The 18,850-nt window shown below is 42.1% G+C and overlaps 1 protein-coding gene across 2 annotated transcripts in view; it reads left to right on the top strand.

The window, feature by feature from the left end:
• bcan (brevican) overlaps positions 1-18,850 on the top strand; it is a 32,819-nt gene that overhangs the window by 11,103 nt on the left and 2,866 nt on the right. The window contains exons 2-15 of one of the 2 annotated variants that reach the window (XM_071469698.1): positions 2,840-2,922; positions 3,704-4,096; positions 5,576-5,750; positions 6,223-6,350; positions 7,460-7,753; positions 8,494-9,450; positions 10,318-10,785; positions 10,855-11,100; positions 13,699-13,944; positions 15,580-15,684; positions 15,780-15,938; positions 17,383-17,465; positions 17,915-18,059; positions 18,189-18,371. In XM_071469698.1, coding sequence (XP_071325799.1) covers positions 2,840-2,922; positions 3,704-4,096; positions 5,576-5,750; positions 6,223-6,350; positions 7,460-7,753; positions 8,494-9,450; positions 10,318-10,785; positions 10,855-11,100; positions 13,699-13,944; positions 15,580-15,684; positions 15,780-15,938; positions 17,383-17,465; positions 17,915-18,059; positions 18,189-18,371 — 3,665 coding nt within the window. Of the gene's footprint in view, positions 1-2,839; positions 2,923-3,703; positions 4,097-5,575; positions 5,751-6,222; positions 6,351-7,459; positions 7,754-8,493; positions 9,451-10,317; positions 11,101-13,698; positions 13,945-15,579; positions 15,685-15,779; positions 15,939-17,382; positions 17,466-17,914; positions 18,060-18,188; positions 18,372-18,850 lie in introns of both variants that reach the window. The other variant, XM_071469697.1, reaches the window with a different exon arrangement.

Genomic DNA, 18,850 nt, shown 5'->3' with positions numbered 1-18,850 from the left:
TGGATCAAAGCTTTTCTAAACACAGTTCGAGGTAATTGGTCAGCAAGTTTGTCAGCCACTGTTGTGAGAGAAACCAGAGGATTTGAAAGAAATGGGATTACAATACAACAAAGAAAAACAGGCTATCAAAAGGAAAAGTGAATATACTACTTGAGGATAAAAGCAGCAGCAAATAATGGTAAATCTAGTTAAATTGGAGGCTGGGCTTCAGTCCGACCCTCCAGGGAGTTTTTTGTGGGAATCAGAATTCAGCTCACACTCTGCAGCTCCTGAAGTCTGACTCACAGCAGCTCCAAAGCTCCAAGGACACACAGGCGGTCCCTCTGTCTGTCCAAGTCTGTCTGTCTGTCTGCCACACACACACGCACACACACACACACACACACACACACACACACAGATACTAAGTGTAACAAAAATAAAAAATAAAAGTCTAACATTCTCATCAAAGAAAATCAAGTTTCTCATGTTTCCCAGTAACTGCAGCTGCAAACCACAAATAAGCTACAGTTATTATTACATTTTGATTATTGATTACTAGATAATCTGCGTCATTTTGTTAAGCCACTGACAAAAAAAATCTGCACTCCAACTCATTTATTTATTTATTTATTCATTCATTCAACCTTTGTTGAGCTTCACTGATTCAGAAGTGTCCTGGACGACACAGCCATAAATAATAGCGAGTTACAGACAAACAATTCAAGACAGATCACACAAAAATATGACACAAATAAAGACAGAAATAAGATTATTAATCATTATTAAGATTTATATTACAATAAGATAAAAAGGTCATTTCTTCTAGAAACAACCTAAAGACAACCTAAGAGTTTTCTGACACCATAAAGTGAGTGAATAAGACCAGTCATGTCTCTGAGTGTGAGTTCAGTGTGATTTGTTGTGTTTTTACTGACATTAGCTGTGATGGATAAAGTCTTCATATTATCTGTTTTCCTGCAGAGATACTGCTGATATCTGCTCCCTGGCTGTGGCAAGCTGCCACCTTTCTGCTGCGAGTTTGATGAATGGCTCAGAGTATTAAGTCAATATGTGGGTTTTCTTTTTTTATGAGTGTGTGTGTGTGTGTGTGTGTGTGTGTGTGTGTGTGTGGTGTGCGTCACAATTCACTGGGATTCAGAGTGTAAAGGTGTCACATTAGTTGATACCTGGTGTTATCCATACTTTTCTTTGTGTTAGCTGTTCTTGGAAAATAGTTGTTGCAGTCTTCTACAAAGTGAAAACCTATGAAAGCTTTAAAGAAGAGAAGAGACAAAAGAAAAAAAGACACAAGTGAAAAATAATAGTAACAGTAGTAACAAATAGTAACAAAAAAATCTTGAGTTAATTAAACTGTATCTGCTGAACAACCACACAGGTTGTTTTCTTCACCCTCTGAACCAACTCAGAGGAGTCCCTCCTGAAATAGCACCTCTACGGTGTCAGGCGTACCAGCCATTGTTTGTCATGGTCACAGTTGAACAAGTGGACTGTGGCGTACCTACCTTCATCACCATGGTTACTGTAATGAAGGTGATGGCTTTGTTAGATTTAGGAAAAGATGGTGATTTGGATTAAAATAAGTACTTCCTCAACATTAGATGATCTTTGTTGCCATGGTTACAATAATAACAACGTACAGTCATGGATAATAGAAACAACATAAGCTGCTCCTGTCACATGGGAATCGAACACCGCTCTCCTGGGTCATATTCATCCATCCACCCCAACCTCCTCCTGACGTGGACTCTGTCGCTCTATAAACTACGTCACCGCACTTTTCCCTTTGCTCCTGTCATCATTACTACGACCACTAGATGTTGCCTAGCAACAAAATGTAACTATGGGTCATAATAACCTGTATACACGTGACCTATGGGCTCGTTTTTTAATGGAGGACAGTCTCCAAACCTCAGAACCAAGGCTGTCTTATTGACAGGTGAAGTCAAGAACACAAGTTTGTCCTTTAAGTCTTTAGAGAAGTTTGGCCAAGCCACTGACAACAAAAATGTGCTTTGCGTTGTTACCTTTTCAAAAATGGTGAACTGAAATAAACAACAAAAAAAACCCAAAAAAAACAAAAAGGGATAATTTTCTTTGGTGCCAACATTTAAAAAAACTCAGCATATGTCAATTCATGATCAATATCAAAGATGCTGCAATTAAGAAGTCCTGAATACCAGATCAATGCCAGCAGATGAGATAAGAGATAAGGGAGTGATCCAGCATTACATTATTCTGCCCTCCTCTTGTTGTCAATAAATCCCATCAATACTTTCAATCAACACTGTGACTTCCCTGCTCTGTCTGTGGCTCTCAGCTCTGAGCCCTCTGGTTCCCACTGAAGATGATAACCTTTAAACACCTTACAAGTATATAGTTTAGTTTTTTTAAATGACTCAGTGATTTACTGCAACATTTTCAGCAATCAACACTCAAACAGTGCACTTGTTGGGGACTATTTTTAGTGGCGGATTGATCCACAGTTGGTGGTGTTGTGAGTATTTGTTGCAGCAGGACGGTGTGTGTGGGACTGAGTCAAAATAAACTACAGTGTGTCTGTTCATGTTGATGAAGGAGCACGTCACTCAGTGCAACAGTGAGACTCACTGATGTGTTTTGATAGTGTCTGGAAACAGTGGAGGAATCAGATATGTTACACACACCGTGGTGTTAGGAGCACACATTCATTCCTGGATTTTATCTTCTCAAAGATAAAAGAACGATTAAGTCTGCTGCTTTCTCACTTCTACCTGAGTAAAATTTCAGCAAGGTCACAGTGTCTGCAGCCCAAGTTCACACATTGTGTCCTCCTTCCTCTCTTGTCTTTTACCCACAGTCTGGAGGTGCTTCTACCTGTGCTGCTGTGCGCCATCTGTCTCCTCGTCCTGCCGTCGTCCTCTACCCCCCACCATGACTCAGGTACGCATCCCTCCCTCCACATCACCGTCACTTTCACTGCTGCCATCCGCCGCTGACATCCAGGACTCCATTAAATCATACATGACCTTTGACTCTTTAATCATATTCTGTCATTCATTGTTTTTGCTGACATGCAGACATTTTCAAGGGTGTTTGAGTGTCCCAGCAGAAAATCAGGGTTAACTGATAATCGTTGTATTGTATCCTTCAGTATTCAGTTGTATTGTATTGAGAGTATTGATAGATGCGGCAAATTGCTTGTAACATTATAATCTAGTTGGCTATGCATGACAAAGTGACTTGGGAAAAGTCCAAACTAAGTGTATTCACAGGAACCTGAGCTATAATTCAAAACAAGGAACAGCAATCGAACACCGCGCTCCTGTGTCATTTTCCTGTGTTTTGTTGATGCATCCATGATTACTACGGCTGCTAGATGTCACCTAAAAACAAAATGTAATATGGGTCATAAAATAGATACAGATGGAACAGATATTAAAGAACACTCTCACCTGACTTCACCTGTTGGGCTCAGACTTCTTGTCTTTAATAAAGATATGTGAAGAGCTTTTTTCCCCTCACTATAGATACAGTCATACACAATATGTTCGACTGCCTGTTGCCTGATTAAAATTACATACATAGATCAAGTGACAATGACCCCATTTGGTGCAAATATTCATGGTTCCCAGTATCTTGCACCAGCAGATGCACCTATATATGTCAGTAATGTCGCTGCATTCATTAAAGGAATAGTTTGACGTTTTGGTCACCTCCTCAGATGATTCAAAGCTTCTCCATGTGATCATCCCCCGGACTCCGCCTGTGGATGCTGTGCTGGGCGGCTCTCTGACATTACCCTGCCTGGTGTCCCTGGCCCACCCTCCGCCGTCCCCCTCCACCAATGGCCGCCACGCTGTGCTGTCCCTCCCTCGTGTCAAGTGGAGCGTCCTGACTCATGGCCGCGAGACAGAGATCCTGGTGGCCCGTGGAGACAGGGTGAGAGTCAACGAGGCCTACAAGGACCGAGCCTCACTGCTCAACTACGCCTACTCCCCCGCCGACCTCACCCTGCGGCTGGACGGCCTGAGGCAGAACGACACCGGCTTCTACCGCTGCGAGGTGCAGCAGGGCCTGGAGGATGCTGACGACGTGGCTCAGATCAAGGTCAAAGGTGAGAACCAGACAGAAATATATATAGTTGCACCATAGTGAATCAATTATATATTCATATTTATTTAAGAATACATATGACACATAAATACATACCTACATAACAAGAACACCTGACTGTGCCATGGATTCTGCAGGTGTTTGTGAAGCTTTTAGATAAACAACTCTCTTCTTCTATGCTAATACACACTGCATGAGCTTTAAAAAAGGTGTTTATCACAGGGCTGTTGTATTTGAGTGCGTTTGCTATTGAATTATATTCTCATATTTTGTCCAAGGTCTGGATGTTACATCTGCAGAGCTGACACGCGAAAGACGAACAGGAACACTTAAATAAACAGGCTGAAAGCAACACATGATCTGCAACACTTTTCAGCAGGGCCATTTCTCTGTCACAAATAACATCAGAATAATTTAGCAAAATAGTCAGATGGCACTGACAGAACAGGCGACTCAACACACGTAATGCAGTGGAGGTGGTGAAAAGTATCAAGGTCAAACAAACTGTCCTCTGGAGACCAGGAAAAAGCGCTGCTTTTTATTTCATATACCTGTATCTTAACTATAACAATACACACTCAACATCAGCAATGAATGGCTGTCTCATTCAGTGCCAGCCAAGTAATAGAGTATAGATTCTCTGACCACAGTCATTTGTGAGCTACTACATCAGGCACTGAATGCTGCTTTCACTGTGACTGCATTAAATATAGAGTCCAGAATAACAATCACTCATCTGGGAGATGCACTTAAAAACTACAGGCTGTTTTCAGTGTACAAGGACTTCAAGCATAAGGACAAGAGTCAGTCTAAGTTAAAGGTCCCATATTTTACACTTGTTCTGTGTTTTATTTGAAGTGTTGATATCCATATGAAAATATCTGTGGTTTTAAGAACCAAAAACCATTTCACTGTAGTTTTACATCTCCTCTCTCAGGCCTCTCTCTGAAGCTCTAGTAACAGCAGGTCATTCAGCCAATCAGAGGAAAGGATCTGATCCTCTCTTAAATCACCCTCAATCACCCTATTTTCTGGGTGACTGAATAAAAATATAGCAGATTTCAGGTAAACACTGAGAGAAACCAAATCCTGCAAGGTTGGATGGTGGGTCCAGGTGGGCTGAGCTGGGGGTAAAGCTGAGGGTGGTGAGTGTTTTGTTGTGACATCACAAAGTTCCAGAAGTCCTGATGGCTGGTTTTAAGGCTCAGTGTCTGAATACAGGCTGTGTGCATTTCTCTGTGGACTGAGGCTTTGATACTTTCACAGTATTAATATAGAACCTAGACCTGCTTTATAATCACAAACACATGGACATCTCACCTTCTACAATATGGGACCTTTAAATACTGTTTGTGTCCTGTTTGGTCAGTGCAACAAATCCTTTAAACTGTGTCACAAAATGTTTGCTGTCGCTTTATTCTAATGACTCATGACATAAAACAGTACAGGACCCAGGACTCACAGATCTCTGGTTTTACAGGGGTGGTGTTCCATTATCGTGATGCATCCAGCCGCTACGCCTTTACCTTCGAGCTGGCCAGAGAGGCCTGCGAGGAGATTGGCGCCAAAATTGCCACTCCAGAGCAGCTCGTGGCCGCCTACCACAGCGGATACGAGCAGTGTGATGCAGGCTGGCTCTCAGACCACTCAGTGAGGTGAGGACCTGAGAGAAAATGGTTCAATGTTAAACAGGACACATCTACACTCATTGCAGGATCAAGTGGGCTCTTAGCTAGAAAAATTCTGCATTTCGGGCGATGTAGAATCGTGGTTTGGGACACTCAGATGTTCAGTGCACATTTGGCAACAGCTCAAACTGTTAATGCAGCTTCACAAAAACGACAACACTAAAAACCTTGATTGACTCGTTGCTGTCCATGCGGCTGCGGGGGCCGGTCAGTTTGGAGGGCTGATAGTGGACCACTCAGCCAGCTAACATTTGTTATGCTCTCTGCATCTGCACATCAGTAAATGTAAATCATCAAGTAGCCGGAAGGCACTCATCTGACATCATCTCTTCAACACTCTCTCAGAGAAGAGCTCGAACAAGCGTGATGGTTGGAGTGCTGCCATTACAGAGGAAGAGGCACTTGGTGTTTCAGCGCCGTGTGTCATTTCCTTCTACAGATATCCCATTCAGATGCCGAGGGAGGGCTGTTTTGGGGACATGGATGGACTGCCAGGAGTGAGGAACTATGGACTCTTGGAGCCTGATGAGCTGTATGACGTTTACTGCTATGTGGAGAATATTGAAGGTAAGACAAAAAGGACATTTATTAAATTTAATTTTGTTTCGATCATTGCTGCCAGTTATTATAAGAATTTGTATCAGTCAGGATAACAATTTGTCACCATCTGTAATTGCTTGGATTAGAAGATGCAATCATATCAAAACCCAAACACAGGAGTGGTGAGATGGCCAGACAGATTTTGAAGCAGTTTAACCCACTTACACAAGGCCAAAAGTATATGGACACCTCTGTTTTGTGTACTTTTGGTTTGGCAGTTTTTTGTAGTTCCAGTTAAAGGAAATCAAAGTTTTGCCAGTTTCATTTGTATGAACTCAACTGGTCTTCAAAGAGCCCTGACCTCAACCCCATCCAACATGTTTGGAATGAACTGGTTGCAAACTGTGCCAGGTCTTATCACCCAGCATGAATTGGACCTCACTAATGCTCTTGTGTCTGAATGGGAGAAAATCCCTGCAGCCAGGTCATTGTGGGAAGTCTGGAGACTTGGGGCTGTTAATGCAGCACATTAATGCCCACAGCTTTGGAATGACATCCAATTTTTACATATGGGTTTTTACATTTTGGCTGTGTTGTGTATGTGAGCCCTCACTGGAAAACCAGGGTAAAGCTACATGAAATCAGTCACTCTAACGACTGTCGTTGGCACATGGAGCACAAAGGGAACCAATGACATCATCAGCCTTGTGAAAGCCCCTCCCAGAGGTTAAAAATACCTGGGTCTCCACACCAGATAGTTGGACCAGTCCCAGCCTGGTCAGGTGCGAGAAAGAACTGATGAAGCCTCTTGGATGAGAGGTGAAATGTCTTCCTAGACAAATAACCAAGTCCAGTTGCCTTCGATTTAAAACTCCTTTGAGATACTATGACCTGGACAAATGAGAATATTCACAGGCTTAAAGCTACATGAAATATTATAATCATACACTGCACTGAAAAAACAGTGTGCACAGTTACAGAAACAATGATTGAAAATATTTCACTTTACACTGTCAAACTAGTGCTTCAGATAATTGAGGATTTGTTTACAACCTGTCTGATCATCTGACTGGTATGTATATATGTATTTATAGCTGAAGATCATTAAAACCTGCCACCTGTATCCCTGTGAAAAGGTGAGGTGTTCCATGGCTCCGCCCCCCAGCGTTTCACCTTCTGGGAGGCCAAGGCCTATTGTCTGAGTCACGGGGCAGAGCTGGCAACCACAGCCCAACTATATGCAGCCTGGAATGATGGACTGAACCACTGCAGTCCGGGTTGGCTGGCAGATGGAAGTGTGAGGTACCCCATTGTCACCCCTAGAGAGCGCTGTGGGGGTGGCGAACCTGGGGTCAGAACCGTCTATCGCTACAGCAACCAGACAGGATTCCCCGAGGCTCACACACGACACGACGTCTACTGCTTCAGAAGTAGGACAACAATTTTATATCTGATAGGTGTTGTTATTCTTTTCTAGTGTGTTGTAAGAGTTGACCTACCGTCCTCTAGTCCCCTGTCCTTTGAACCAGCCTGGAGACCAGGACCCCTTTAAGGTTGCAACATAAATCTTAGTGGTCATGAAATGATTAGGAAAGAGGAAGTAACATAGTTCTGTTAAGGAAGAAGATCTGCACCTTGGTGGACTGTTTCTCTACACATGAGGCCTTTCTCTCTTCTTTGTGTCTTTGTTCACTTGTAAAATACCATCAGTTACAGTTCAAGCACTGTTCCAACTGAAAGACCACAGTTAGCCGAGAACGGTCCAAATGTCTGGAAACGTTCTGTACTGTGTCCTCCTTGACAGTTTCGATTTTGACTTTAAGTTGCCGAACTAATGAGATTGCAAATTAGAAATTAGTGTAACTGTATTGACTAAGGCCTATGGATATGTGACAAGGTCCCAAAGAGAAATGGTGTCACTGCATGGGGTCACAAGCCATAAACACTGGAATCAACTGCTTTAAACTACTGTATTTTCTTGCTCTTAAGTAAACAAAAATACTACAACAACCTTTAAACTTACTAATGAAGGTCACAGATGCCATATCCTATTTATAGCATGCAAATAAGCTTTGTTAAATTCTCAACAAAGCTTTTATAATATTAGGAATTGGTCCAGTAAAATCTTGGCCATAAATATATAAATCTATCAATTCTGCTCTTATTCCAGGCAATAACGGCCCTTATACCGAATCTCCTCAGGATTTTCTTGCCACTGAGCCAGAGGACATTGGCCAAGACATTGTTTTCTTAACTAATCCTGCTCAGGAGGAGGTCAGCGTGAGCGAGGTAACAGCAGGTGAAGAGGTGCTACATGCCCAGACAGTCAGTCCAGTAAAACAGGTCCCTGTGGAGGCTCAAGCCCCAACACCATGTTACGACAAGGAGCCATTGCTCACAGTAGACTTTCATCAGTCTGTCACTCCTCCCTCTGAGCATCAACAGCACTTTTCCACCAAAGACACCTGGGAGCCTATAGAGAGGGCCAGCCACCCTGAGTCTTATCAACCAGCACCTGGAGAAAACCCAGACACAGATCACGAAGAGTCTCGTGTACATCAGACGCCTTCTCCAAAGGCTGATGGCGTAGTAACTACTGCTGAAGACCCCACTTTACCCCCAGCTAATGGGACAACTTCAGAGAACACAGAGCCCTCAGAGACTCATATTTCTGAGATTAACCAAGAGACTGAAACCCTGGACATGCTAGGTGTTAATGCAACATCTGGAACTGATGCAAATGAGCTGCTCAACAGTTCTTCAGAGGTGCATCAGGAGGGTGAACTTCCTGTTTCACAAGAGGACCACACTCCAGACGCTGACTTGGAACATGCCTCTGAATCTGAGCTCGTCTACTCGAGCACATCTTATGATGTTTCAGGAAAGCCAGAAGAGGCCAGCACTAGTACTGTTGAGGAGGTATCGGCGGTGACTACGTCACCCCACACTGACGAAGCAGGTGTTTACTACACTACACCACCTGTTAACCATTCAACAGGAGAGGAGTCTGGAGATGAAAGTACAAATCTCCCCCCAGACGAGGAAGTACAAGACCTGGTAACTCAAAGTTTGACTGGAATGGACACTTCTGCCATCTCTGAACCCTACATCTCTATGACATATTCAAGTAAGTGTACAGTGAATATTAATGTCAGGATGCTACAGGGACCTAATAATAGCTTTCATCAGTATCCTGGTTCCAGAATATTTTGGCTATTTTAGAGGTATCTTCATTGCTAGTGTTCTGCTTTACCAATAAATAGATGAATAATAATATTAATTTAGCCTGGAGTTGGTGCCATGTTTATGCTAAAGGAAAGGAGTTTACAAAATCAGTATTGCAGGATGTCCCAGACTCAGACTTGGGTCTGCAGTCATTCTCAACTGTAGTTATGCTTTATTGCTGTCACATAGACTCCCCTGAAAAGGCAAACAAGTATACAGTAGCTGGGTAACATCAACCGAAATCTCCCTTTAGGATAATAAAACCAAAATGTTATGGCTGTAGTGTAGTACTAACCCTCACATGACCTACCCCAGAATCTTAGCTACAGTTAGTAGGCTGACAGGAATTAGGCTGTTAAGTAGTGAGATATATGTTAGCATGTTGGCTAAGTGGAAAATCTGATGTGACCACTTGTTTATGCTAGATTAAAAATAAGGGGTGCAAAAACACATCAGGATTTATCCTGTATCAGTTTCAATAGATGACAGTCAGTGTCTGTCCCAAATTTTGTTGTCTATCCAAGATATTTCACTCTGGACCAAAGTGTTGGACCCACAATATATAAAATGTAACTTGTATTTAATTATATTATAAATATTTTATGTATTTCTGTTGCTTAAACCTATTTGACACTGAGTGTAAGACATTGTTATTCTTATGTGGGATGTGTTTTATTTCCTGCTGTAGTTTTCCATTTTGAAACTAAATGTGTTCAGAAAAGAAGAGATATTTAAACAAATAAATGGAGATGAGTCCTCATCTTGACAGGTTATGATCCTACTCAAGAGCACACAGGTGCAACAATAGAGTCGTCCATCCCTTTCGACAGTGATGATGAGGAATACAACAGCACTACAGAAGAGGCAGCAACACATGATCCAACAGAGCAGAGTGGACGCATCCATCCTGCAGAAATCCCAACAGCAGAGGTCGTCACAGTCACAGACGGTTCCGGCTCCAGCGGAGACGCTCCTGTCCTAAACAATGATCCTGTGACTTTGTTGACATCTGCGGTATCTGTAACCTTGTCTCCCCCTTCTATGGAGGTTGAAGCCAGCTCCCCAGAGATTATCACCTTCATACCTGAAAGCAATGCTTCATCTGGGGCCGAACCTCTGGAGGACAGCCAGGAAAAAAATGAACAGGAGGGATTAGGAGAAGTATTTCTCAGCACAACGCAAAATATCTCAGACAATGACCCTGAGGGGAGGGAACAAGACATCGGCGAGGGATCAGGTGAATCATCAGGAGAAAACCCAGAGATAAAGCCAGAACTTCTCTTGACAAACCCAACTCTCTCAACAGACCACACCAGTGAGGGAACTGCTGGTGAGACAGGCACTGGGGCACCTCCTCCCTCAGATGTAAAAATCACACTGATCCCTCATCTGACCCTCACACCTGGCTGGGAACCAGAGTCTTCCTCCTCCACACCGCAGGAGTCTCGCTCTGATGGAGAATACAGCGCTGAGACTCCTGTCACCGAGGAATCTGATGATGTCTCTAAACAGCAGGAGGCCACAGTGGAGATCGCCACCAGCAGCATTAGTGGTGAGTTTGAAAGGTCCCATATTTTACACTTTTCAGGTGTTTTATTTTGCAGTGTTGATATCCATACGAAGATATGTTTGTGGATTTCGTATCAAAACCATCTCAGTGTAGTTTTACATCTCCTCTCTCAGGCTTCTCTCTGGAGCTCTAATAACAACAGGTGGGTGAGCCAATCAGAGGAGAGGATCTGACTGTTTTCTCAGTGATCAAATAAAAGTATAACAGATTTCAGGTAAACACTGGATTGTTGGTCCAAGTGGGCTGAGGGTGGTGACTGCTTTGTTGTGACATCACAAAGTTCCAGAAGTCCTTACGGCGTATTTTAAGGCTCAGTTTCTGAATACAGGCTGTGCGCATTTCTCTGTGGAGTGATCACTTTGATACTTTCACAGTATTAATATAGAAACTAGACCTGCTTTATAATCAAAAAACACATCAAACACTTCCCCTGTAAGTCGTTTCTTTAAAGCTTGTAGCTTGCTCCTTTGTTGACTGACAGTTAATCAATTCCAGTTAATCACTGGAAATAAAAATTATCAAAATGTACCATGCTAATGAAACCACTACTGCCGTATAATCCATAGTCCGAAACACTCTATTTCTCCAAAACATGTTTGTCATTCATGATCAAATTAAGACAAAGAAAAACAGCTAAGTGTGAGCAACGAGCAGAAGCTATGTGAGTATCAAGGACATTTTGAGCATAACAGTTTAACAGAGCTACATTCTGCTGCAGTAAATGTGAGACATTTCTACAGAGTGTCCTGGGCGTCATATATACAACCAAGCAAACAGATAAAGTGTAAGGGTAAAAGGTCAGGTAATGTCAAGGTAATTTAATGTCTTATTCATACCAACTTAATGGAAGCACAAATTAATCAAATCTGTCAGATAAATAGATTAGTGCAACACATCATCTTTTTTATTCTTCGCACAGCACAGTCATATCAGCCACTTAGGGCTGCGTATAGGTTAGACACTGGTGTGAGTCCTACTTGATTGTGTATCGAGGATGAGGCCAGTTGATACATACTGAACAAAAATATAAATGCATCACTTTTGTTTTTACTCTCATTTCTCATGAGTTGAACTAAAAGATTAAAGATTTTTTTTCTACACACACACACACCTCACAAATGTGTTTAAATCCATGTCAGTGAGCATTTCTCCTTTGCCGAGATCATCCATCCCCCCTCCAGGTGTGACATATCATGATGCTGATTACACAGCATGACTACTGCACAGGTGTGTCCTGGGCTGGTCACAGTAACGGGCCACTTTAAAATGTGCAGTTTTATCCCACAAAAAATTCCACAGATGTTGCACATTTTGAGGTAGCGTGCATTCAGCTGCTGAATGTCCACCAGAGCTGTTGCCCATGAACTGAGAGGTCATTTCACGACTATGAGATGTCTCCAAAGTGGTTTCTGAGAATGTGGCCGAACATCCAACCTGCCTCTCCCTCACCAGACACGTCAGCCACTGTGCCTGTTTGAGATGCTCTGGATCTGTGTGTATGATGATCCACTTACTGCCAATATCCAGAAACTTCAGAGTCACTGAAGAAGAGTGGACCAACAATCAACCTGATCAACTCTGTGCAGAGGAAGTGTTGCACTGCATGAGGCAAATGGTGGTGACACAGATACTGACTTGTTTTTCTGATCCATGACCCCCCCCCCCAAAATAAAAAAAAAAATTCACATCTGTTGCCCAAGTCATGTGAAACCCACAGTTCAGTACCTAATAAATCAAGTCTTTTATCAAAATAAAACTGCAAATTTTAAGTGGCCTTTTTATTGTAACCTGTGCAGCAATCATGCTGTGTAAGCAGCATGTTGATGTGCCACACCTGTCAGGTGCATGGATGATCTTGGCAAAGGAGAAAGGCTCACTAACACTGATTTAAGAAATAAACCTTCTGGTTGTGTTTATATTTTTGTTTAGTATAGTTTGAGATATTATTTGCGCTCTTGCATTTGATGGATTTTCAGTCTACTGAGAAAAGTATTATTCCCTTGTTCTTATTCTAAATGCCAGATGCATACACAGTGAAGCAATCAGTTTGTGCTGTTAATTATATGTATTTCCTTAATGAGCCCTCGTGGCCTCCATATATTTATTTTTCATTTAAAGCTGTGTCTCAGTTGCTGTCGACCAAATGAGCACACTGCAAACTTTTTTTTTTTTTTTTTTTGAGTGTGTGTGATTTTCGTGACCCAGAGCCGGAGAAGGCTGGTGTAAGGTGACAGCTTACACAGACCCCAGGCAGGGTTCAGCACCTTCTGCCACTTCTAGCTTTTTTTCCTGAAGGGTTTTACAGTAGAAAATCAGATGATCTGGCAGCCACATGGACTGCTAACAAGCAGCAGCACAGAGAAGCTCTTCAGGTAACAGTTCCCTGCAAATACTGCTGAACTGTAGATGTGACAGCAGCCACAGCACCAGCCATGAGTGGTTGTTGACGTGGGCCCTGGTTCTGTCTCCAAACTGCCAAATCAGAAGAAGGTACCATGCTGCAATTTTAGTTAATAATGGACCTAGCGTTTGCAGAAGGAGTCATTTCGCTGTGTTTTTATGTTTCATACGTCTCCACAGAACGTGGATCTGTGGCAGGTGAGGGGGAGACCGGCACAGATGAGCCCTCAGTTAAAGTATGCACATGGCATCCGGATGAGGGGGGCGCTGCCGGTCCAACTCGGACCACAGACGCTCATGATGTGACCATCACTGCTCCCACCATGTACCCAGAGAGTTTTAAAAGAGACGGGGAGGAAGAGGCAGCTGTGGTCGTCGCCCTGCCCGCTGCCAAAGTTTCTGCTGCAGGACAAGGAAGCGCTTCAGGTAACTGTACTTCACTGTACGTTTGATGACAACAGAAACAGCTGGTGTCAGAAGTCTGTCTCTGAAAATGACCAGGAGAGGGATTTAGGGACCTCAGGCTGACTCAGCACATCAGAGAGATTAGCTTGTTTTTGGATTAATACTTGGAGAGGAACTTAGAGCAAGCTCACAACAGGAATCTCCTCCTCACCATGTCAGATAAGAAGAGTTTTAGTGTCCACTTCAGATGATTTAATATAAATATAATTAATTCTAGTCAAGTTCAAAGACAAAAAGTTTTAAGTTACTATGAATTGAAATACTTTCCTTGATTTTTTTTCTAAATTTTTTTCTCCACATGCACATTCACTTTGTGAGGATGATACACGAGAAATTGCACAACATTTAAACGAGATTGGTTGAAGGTTATTATTGTGTCTCAAGTCCAATCATACTGTGGTGAAAAGCACAGCAAGCTGCACCTTTTAATAGTTTTTACATTTTAATTTGAAAATACAATAAAAAAAAAAACAACTGGTGTCATTTTATTTTAAAGTCACAATGTTTATTCACTTAAAGCATTAATGTGATTCAAAATTTTCTTTATCGTACAAACATGAAATGAATCCTGTCTCTCCTCTATTTACACTTTACCAGATTCACTGTGTTGTTTATGGAACAAGATTCTTTCAAATTACCACAATAATTGTTTTCATTTCATTGAAAACTGCAGCAGTGACTCAGCAGTGTCATCAGTCTCATTCCTGATGTGGCAGCGCCCTCTGCTGGTGCTTCTGCTTTCACTGAAAATTAAATGTTAGAAATGGTTTTTGATTTGAAGAATGTAATTTATTTTTTTTTCCCTCTTCTTTTTGGGGAATTTCTTGCAAACCTCAAGTCTGACAAAATGATTATAGGCATGAAATAATTTCAGTTCAGTTGGAAAACAACTTAGCTAAATCTGGAACAAAGTGTGACAATAATGGCGCCGGACAAACAGATTAATTAAAATAAATAATAGTATGTTTAATTGAAACTATCTCCAGGTAGCATGCAGTGGTATTATTTTAAGAGCTCATTTTAATATCTGAAATAATGAATATATTCAAAAATGTGTTCTGAGTTCTGTTCTTATTCCAAGAAGCAGATCTGGAGTTCATCTCTTACCAGCCCAGCAGAGACTTCACTTACTTAGGAAGTTAAAATACCACCTCCCACAACAACTGCTGGTGAACTTCTGCAACCTGCTGCGGGTTGTTAAGGCACCTGAGTGGGTCATGGGATTCAGGACCACACTACCTCCCCTCAGTGACATTATGCACTGGTCGTCTACACAGGGAAGCCAGTTGTATTTTAAGAGACTCTTCCCACCCTGGGCACTGTCTGTCCCCCTCCCCACTTCCACTGAGTGACTTGACCTGACCGGACTGCTGAGAGCAGCAACCCACATGCACTCCCACACATACGCTTTGTCACTTTGTCCTGTTTTTATGTGTCTTTAAATCCACTGTTTTATGCTGCTACTGTGTATTTTATTCTGTTCCTCCTTTGCTGCAGATTGTTGAATAGCTGTTAAATGGTCTTATGTTATTTTTTTTTAAACAATGACAAAGATCTGTTCTATTATTAAGCCCCTTCATCTTCACATCTCTGCAGACTCCTGCCTGGAGAACCCGTGTTTAAATGGAGGCACCTGCATCGACGGTGAAACTACAAGATGCCTCTGTCTGCCTGGTTATGGAGGAGATGTGTGCCAGAAAGGTTCAGTGTCAGCTGTTTGATAAACCTACAGTACAGGCCTTCTTAATAATTCACACTTCAGTAATGTCTTTACATTTCTCTCCTCTCTGCCTCAGACCTGGAGCTGTGTGAGCCAGGCTGGGAGAAGTTTCAGAGCTTCTGTTATCGGCACTTTTCCAAGAGGCAGAGTTGGGAGGCGGCTGAGCAGCACTGTCGGATGTGTGGTGGACATCTCATTTCTGTCATGACCCCTGAGGAGCAGGACTACATCAATGGTAAAATCTTGACCCCCCCCCCCCCCCCCCGATGAAGAACGCCGCACAAGTTTTAGCAAACAGGAAGCAAAAATAACCTGATTTAATGAGTTAGATGTAACTGCTCGCAGGAAGCAGATCTGGAGCACATCTTAGCTGGTTAGAGAGTAAACGTGTTCAGCACCTTGCATTTCAAATGAATGTGAAGAATATGACCATTTCTGCATGTTTTTAAGTCACATATACCTTTGATGATCAAAAGGCAAACCACACTTTTTTCAGATTGATTGATTGAATATCTTCCAGTTTTAACAGTTTCAGTTTGCTTTTGAAAATTAAAATAATTGCTTGACATATCATAATAATCAATCACCTTTATGGTTTTGACAAAGTTACATAACCTCCTCTGACAGTGAGAAATTGACAGTCAGGTGTGGGGCTGAGTTTTATTGGTAGACACTTGAACACAGCAGATAAATAATACACTAACTTGGACATAATAAAGGATGCTGACAGTGAACGTTTTCCACTGTCAAATGTCAAATTATTGCAAAATACCTTAAGCATAATAATTTATCTTTACAATATATATATATTTTAAAAACATTTAAAAGGATGTGAAAGGACAGAGTGTTTCCTCCAACTGCTGTTGTCCAGGCAACCGTCAAATCTCAGGTGTTGGTGCATCCTGAAACACATGAACACTGAAGCAGCCGGTGCCTTGTGCCTTGCTAAATGACACTTCAACAGGGACGACCATGTTCCCTCCAGCAGATATCAAACCAGCGATCTTCCACCCAAACATTCCTCCGATTCAGACGCTAGAGAAATTCAAAAGTGATGAGTTTGTTTTAACAACGAGGCTTCTCAGGTTCGTCCAGACACAACATTGACCTTTCATGTTTTCCTTCCTTTTTTTCATTTTTTCTTTTTTCTTTTAAATGTCATGGTTTTGAAGTTGGTGTTGGTATTTCGTCTGGCGAAAAGGCGATGAGATAATTATCTGGCATTCCTCTAGCGGTTTTTACTGCGGGCTGTAGCTGTGGATCGTATAGACTGATACTCAGACTGTTATGTAAGTAAGAGTAAAGACCTCATCTTCAAAATATCAGCCAACCATGTTAGAATGTCTAAAGCAGGGTTGTATAACAGGAGTCTTTGAGTATGCATTATAAAAAAAGTTTATACTTTCTGGTATTAATGTGTTAAACTGAATATTTTACAGAGTGTGTTACATAATGTGGCCTTGGACAGGATTCTACTTCCTGCAACAGTTTTGGACTCTCTGACTTTTGACTTGATCTGAAATACCTGGTCTTAGCTGTGACTGGGAACTGGGCCTTTTTAATCCTGCTCTCCACTCATACGTAGCTTAATATGCCTTATATACTGTATGTACAGTGTCTATTATACAGGGACCCCTGTCTTATTTTCTCACCCTCGTATCTTGTAATATTTATTTTAGATAAATACAGAGAATACCAGTGGATTGGACTAAATGACAGAACCATTGAGGGAGACTTCCGCTGGTCGGACGGGAACCCTCTGGTGAGTTTTACCGCTGATGCTGTGCCGATGCCAAAAAGCTGGCACGCTAATGTAATAAGTAAATTTATAAAAAGCAAGCAAAGCAGTTGTGTTCTGTCAGCCCTGATTTCTGTCCAACTGAAATGACCCCAATTTCTGCTACGTGACATTTTTCATCTTCTTTTAAGGGGTATTTGTGGGAGGCAAATTACAAATTGGTGCATTGACCTCAGCACCTACATTGTCCTGGTGGAAAAGAGATATATGTGTCCAAAACTTGTGAGTCATAATTTGGCCAAGCTGTCAACTGCAGAAGAATATTTGAATTGTTTCCCACAATTGTCTAAACTTTCTCTTTCTCACTCTCTCAGGTTAAACTTATGCAAGCTGATATTATAGTGAGATCATCATCATCACTAAAAAGCTGTTTTTAATTTAGCTCTGTTTTAATCTTCCCTCCTCTCTGTCAGCTCTATGAGAACTGGTACAGAGGCCAGCCTGACAGCTACTTCCTGTCTGGTGAGGACTGTGCGGTGATGGTGTGGCACGACGGCGGCCACTGGAGCGACGTACCGTGCAACTACCACCTGTCCTACACCTGCAAGAAGGGTGTCTGTGAGTTCACCTGACTGAACTTGCACCTTTTCTGGTGCAGGTCTTGTATTTAAATTTAAATCACCACAAGTGGTAAAGGGTCTAATTAGTAAATAAGCTTTGTCTCACCATTTTCCTTCCATCCAACAGCCTCCTGTGGCGAGCCCCCCCAGGTTCCCCATGCTAAAGTGTTTGGGAAGAAACGTTTGCGTTACGAGACCAACACCAAGGTGCGGTACTACTGTGAGGAGGGTTTTGTTCAGAAACTGAACCCTGTCATCAAGTGCCTGCCCGGCGGCCAATGGGAGGAGCCTATGATTACCTGTTTGCCAAGTAAGTGCTTTAATTTACTGACCTCTTTGAGCACAAGAGGGAGCAGGATGATGCTGATGGGAGAACTAATCACTGGCAATAAACATGAACATGAACATCACATCTTAATCAAATTATACAAATAAAATAACACATAAGGAGGAAGTTGAGGTGGTGGAGGAAGCTGTAGCAGCAAGAATCAGCAGGCAGTAATGGCTGCACTGCAGACCTGTATGAATATGATTGGATGTTACTAGTCACATGACAGCAAAACAGCTGGTAAAGCAGGAATGAAACAGCTGATGCCAATCAACTAATGCAAGCACAACTTCAGTGTTCTGCCTGAACCAACATTGTGCTCCATGTATTGTTAGAAAAACAATCAATCACAGAATATCCTGAATAAGTAAAGCAAAAATAACCTCAAGTGTTTATATGTTTATTGTTTTGTAGTTTATATATTTTCAAAAATGTAAATTTTAATGAAAGCCTCTGTAATT

This window comes from Trachinotus anak, unplaced genomic scaffold, assembly GCF_046630095.1.
Source record: "Trachinotus anak isolate AG129_WGS33_773 ecotype Australia unplaced genomic scaffold, CSIRO_AGI_Tana_v1 ptg000032l, whole genome shotgun sequence".
Taxonomy (NCBI): Eukaryota; Metazoa; Chordata; class Actinopteri; order Carangiformes; family Carangidae; genus Trachinotus; species Trachinotus anak.
The sequence above is the reverse complement of the archived record's forward strand: the minus strand, read 5'-3'. Positions and strand labels throughout refer to the sequence as shown.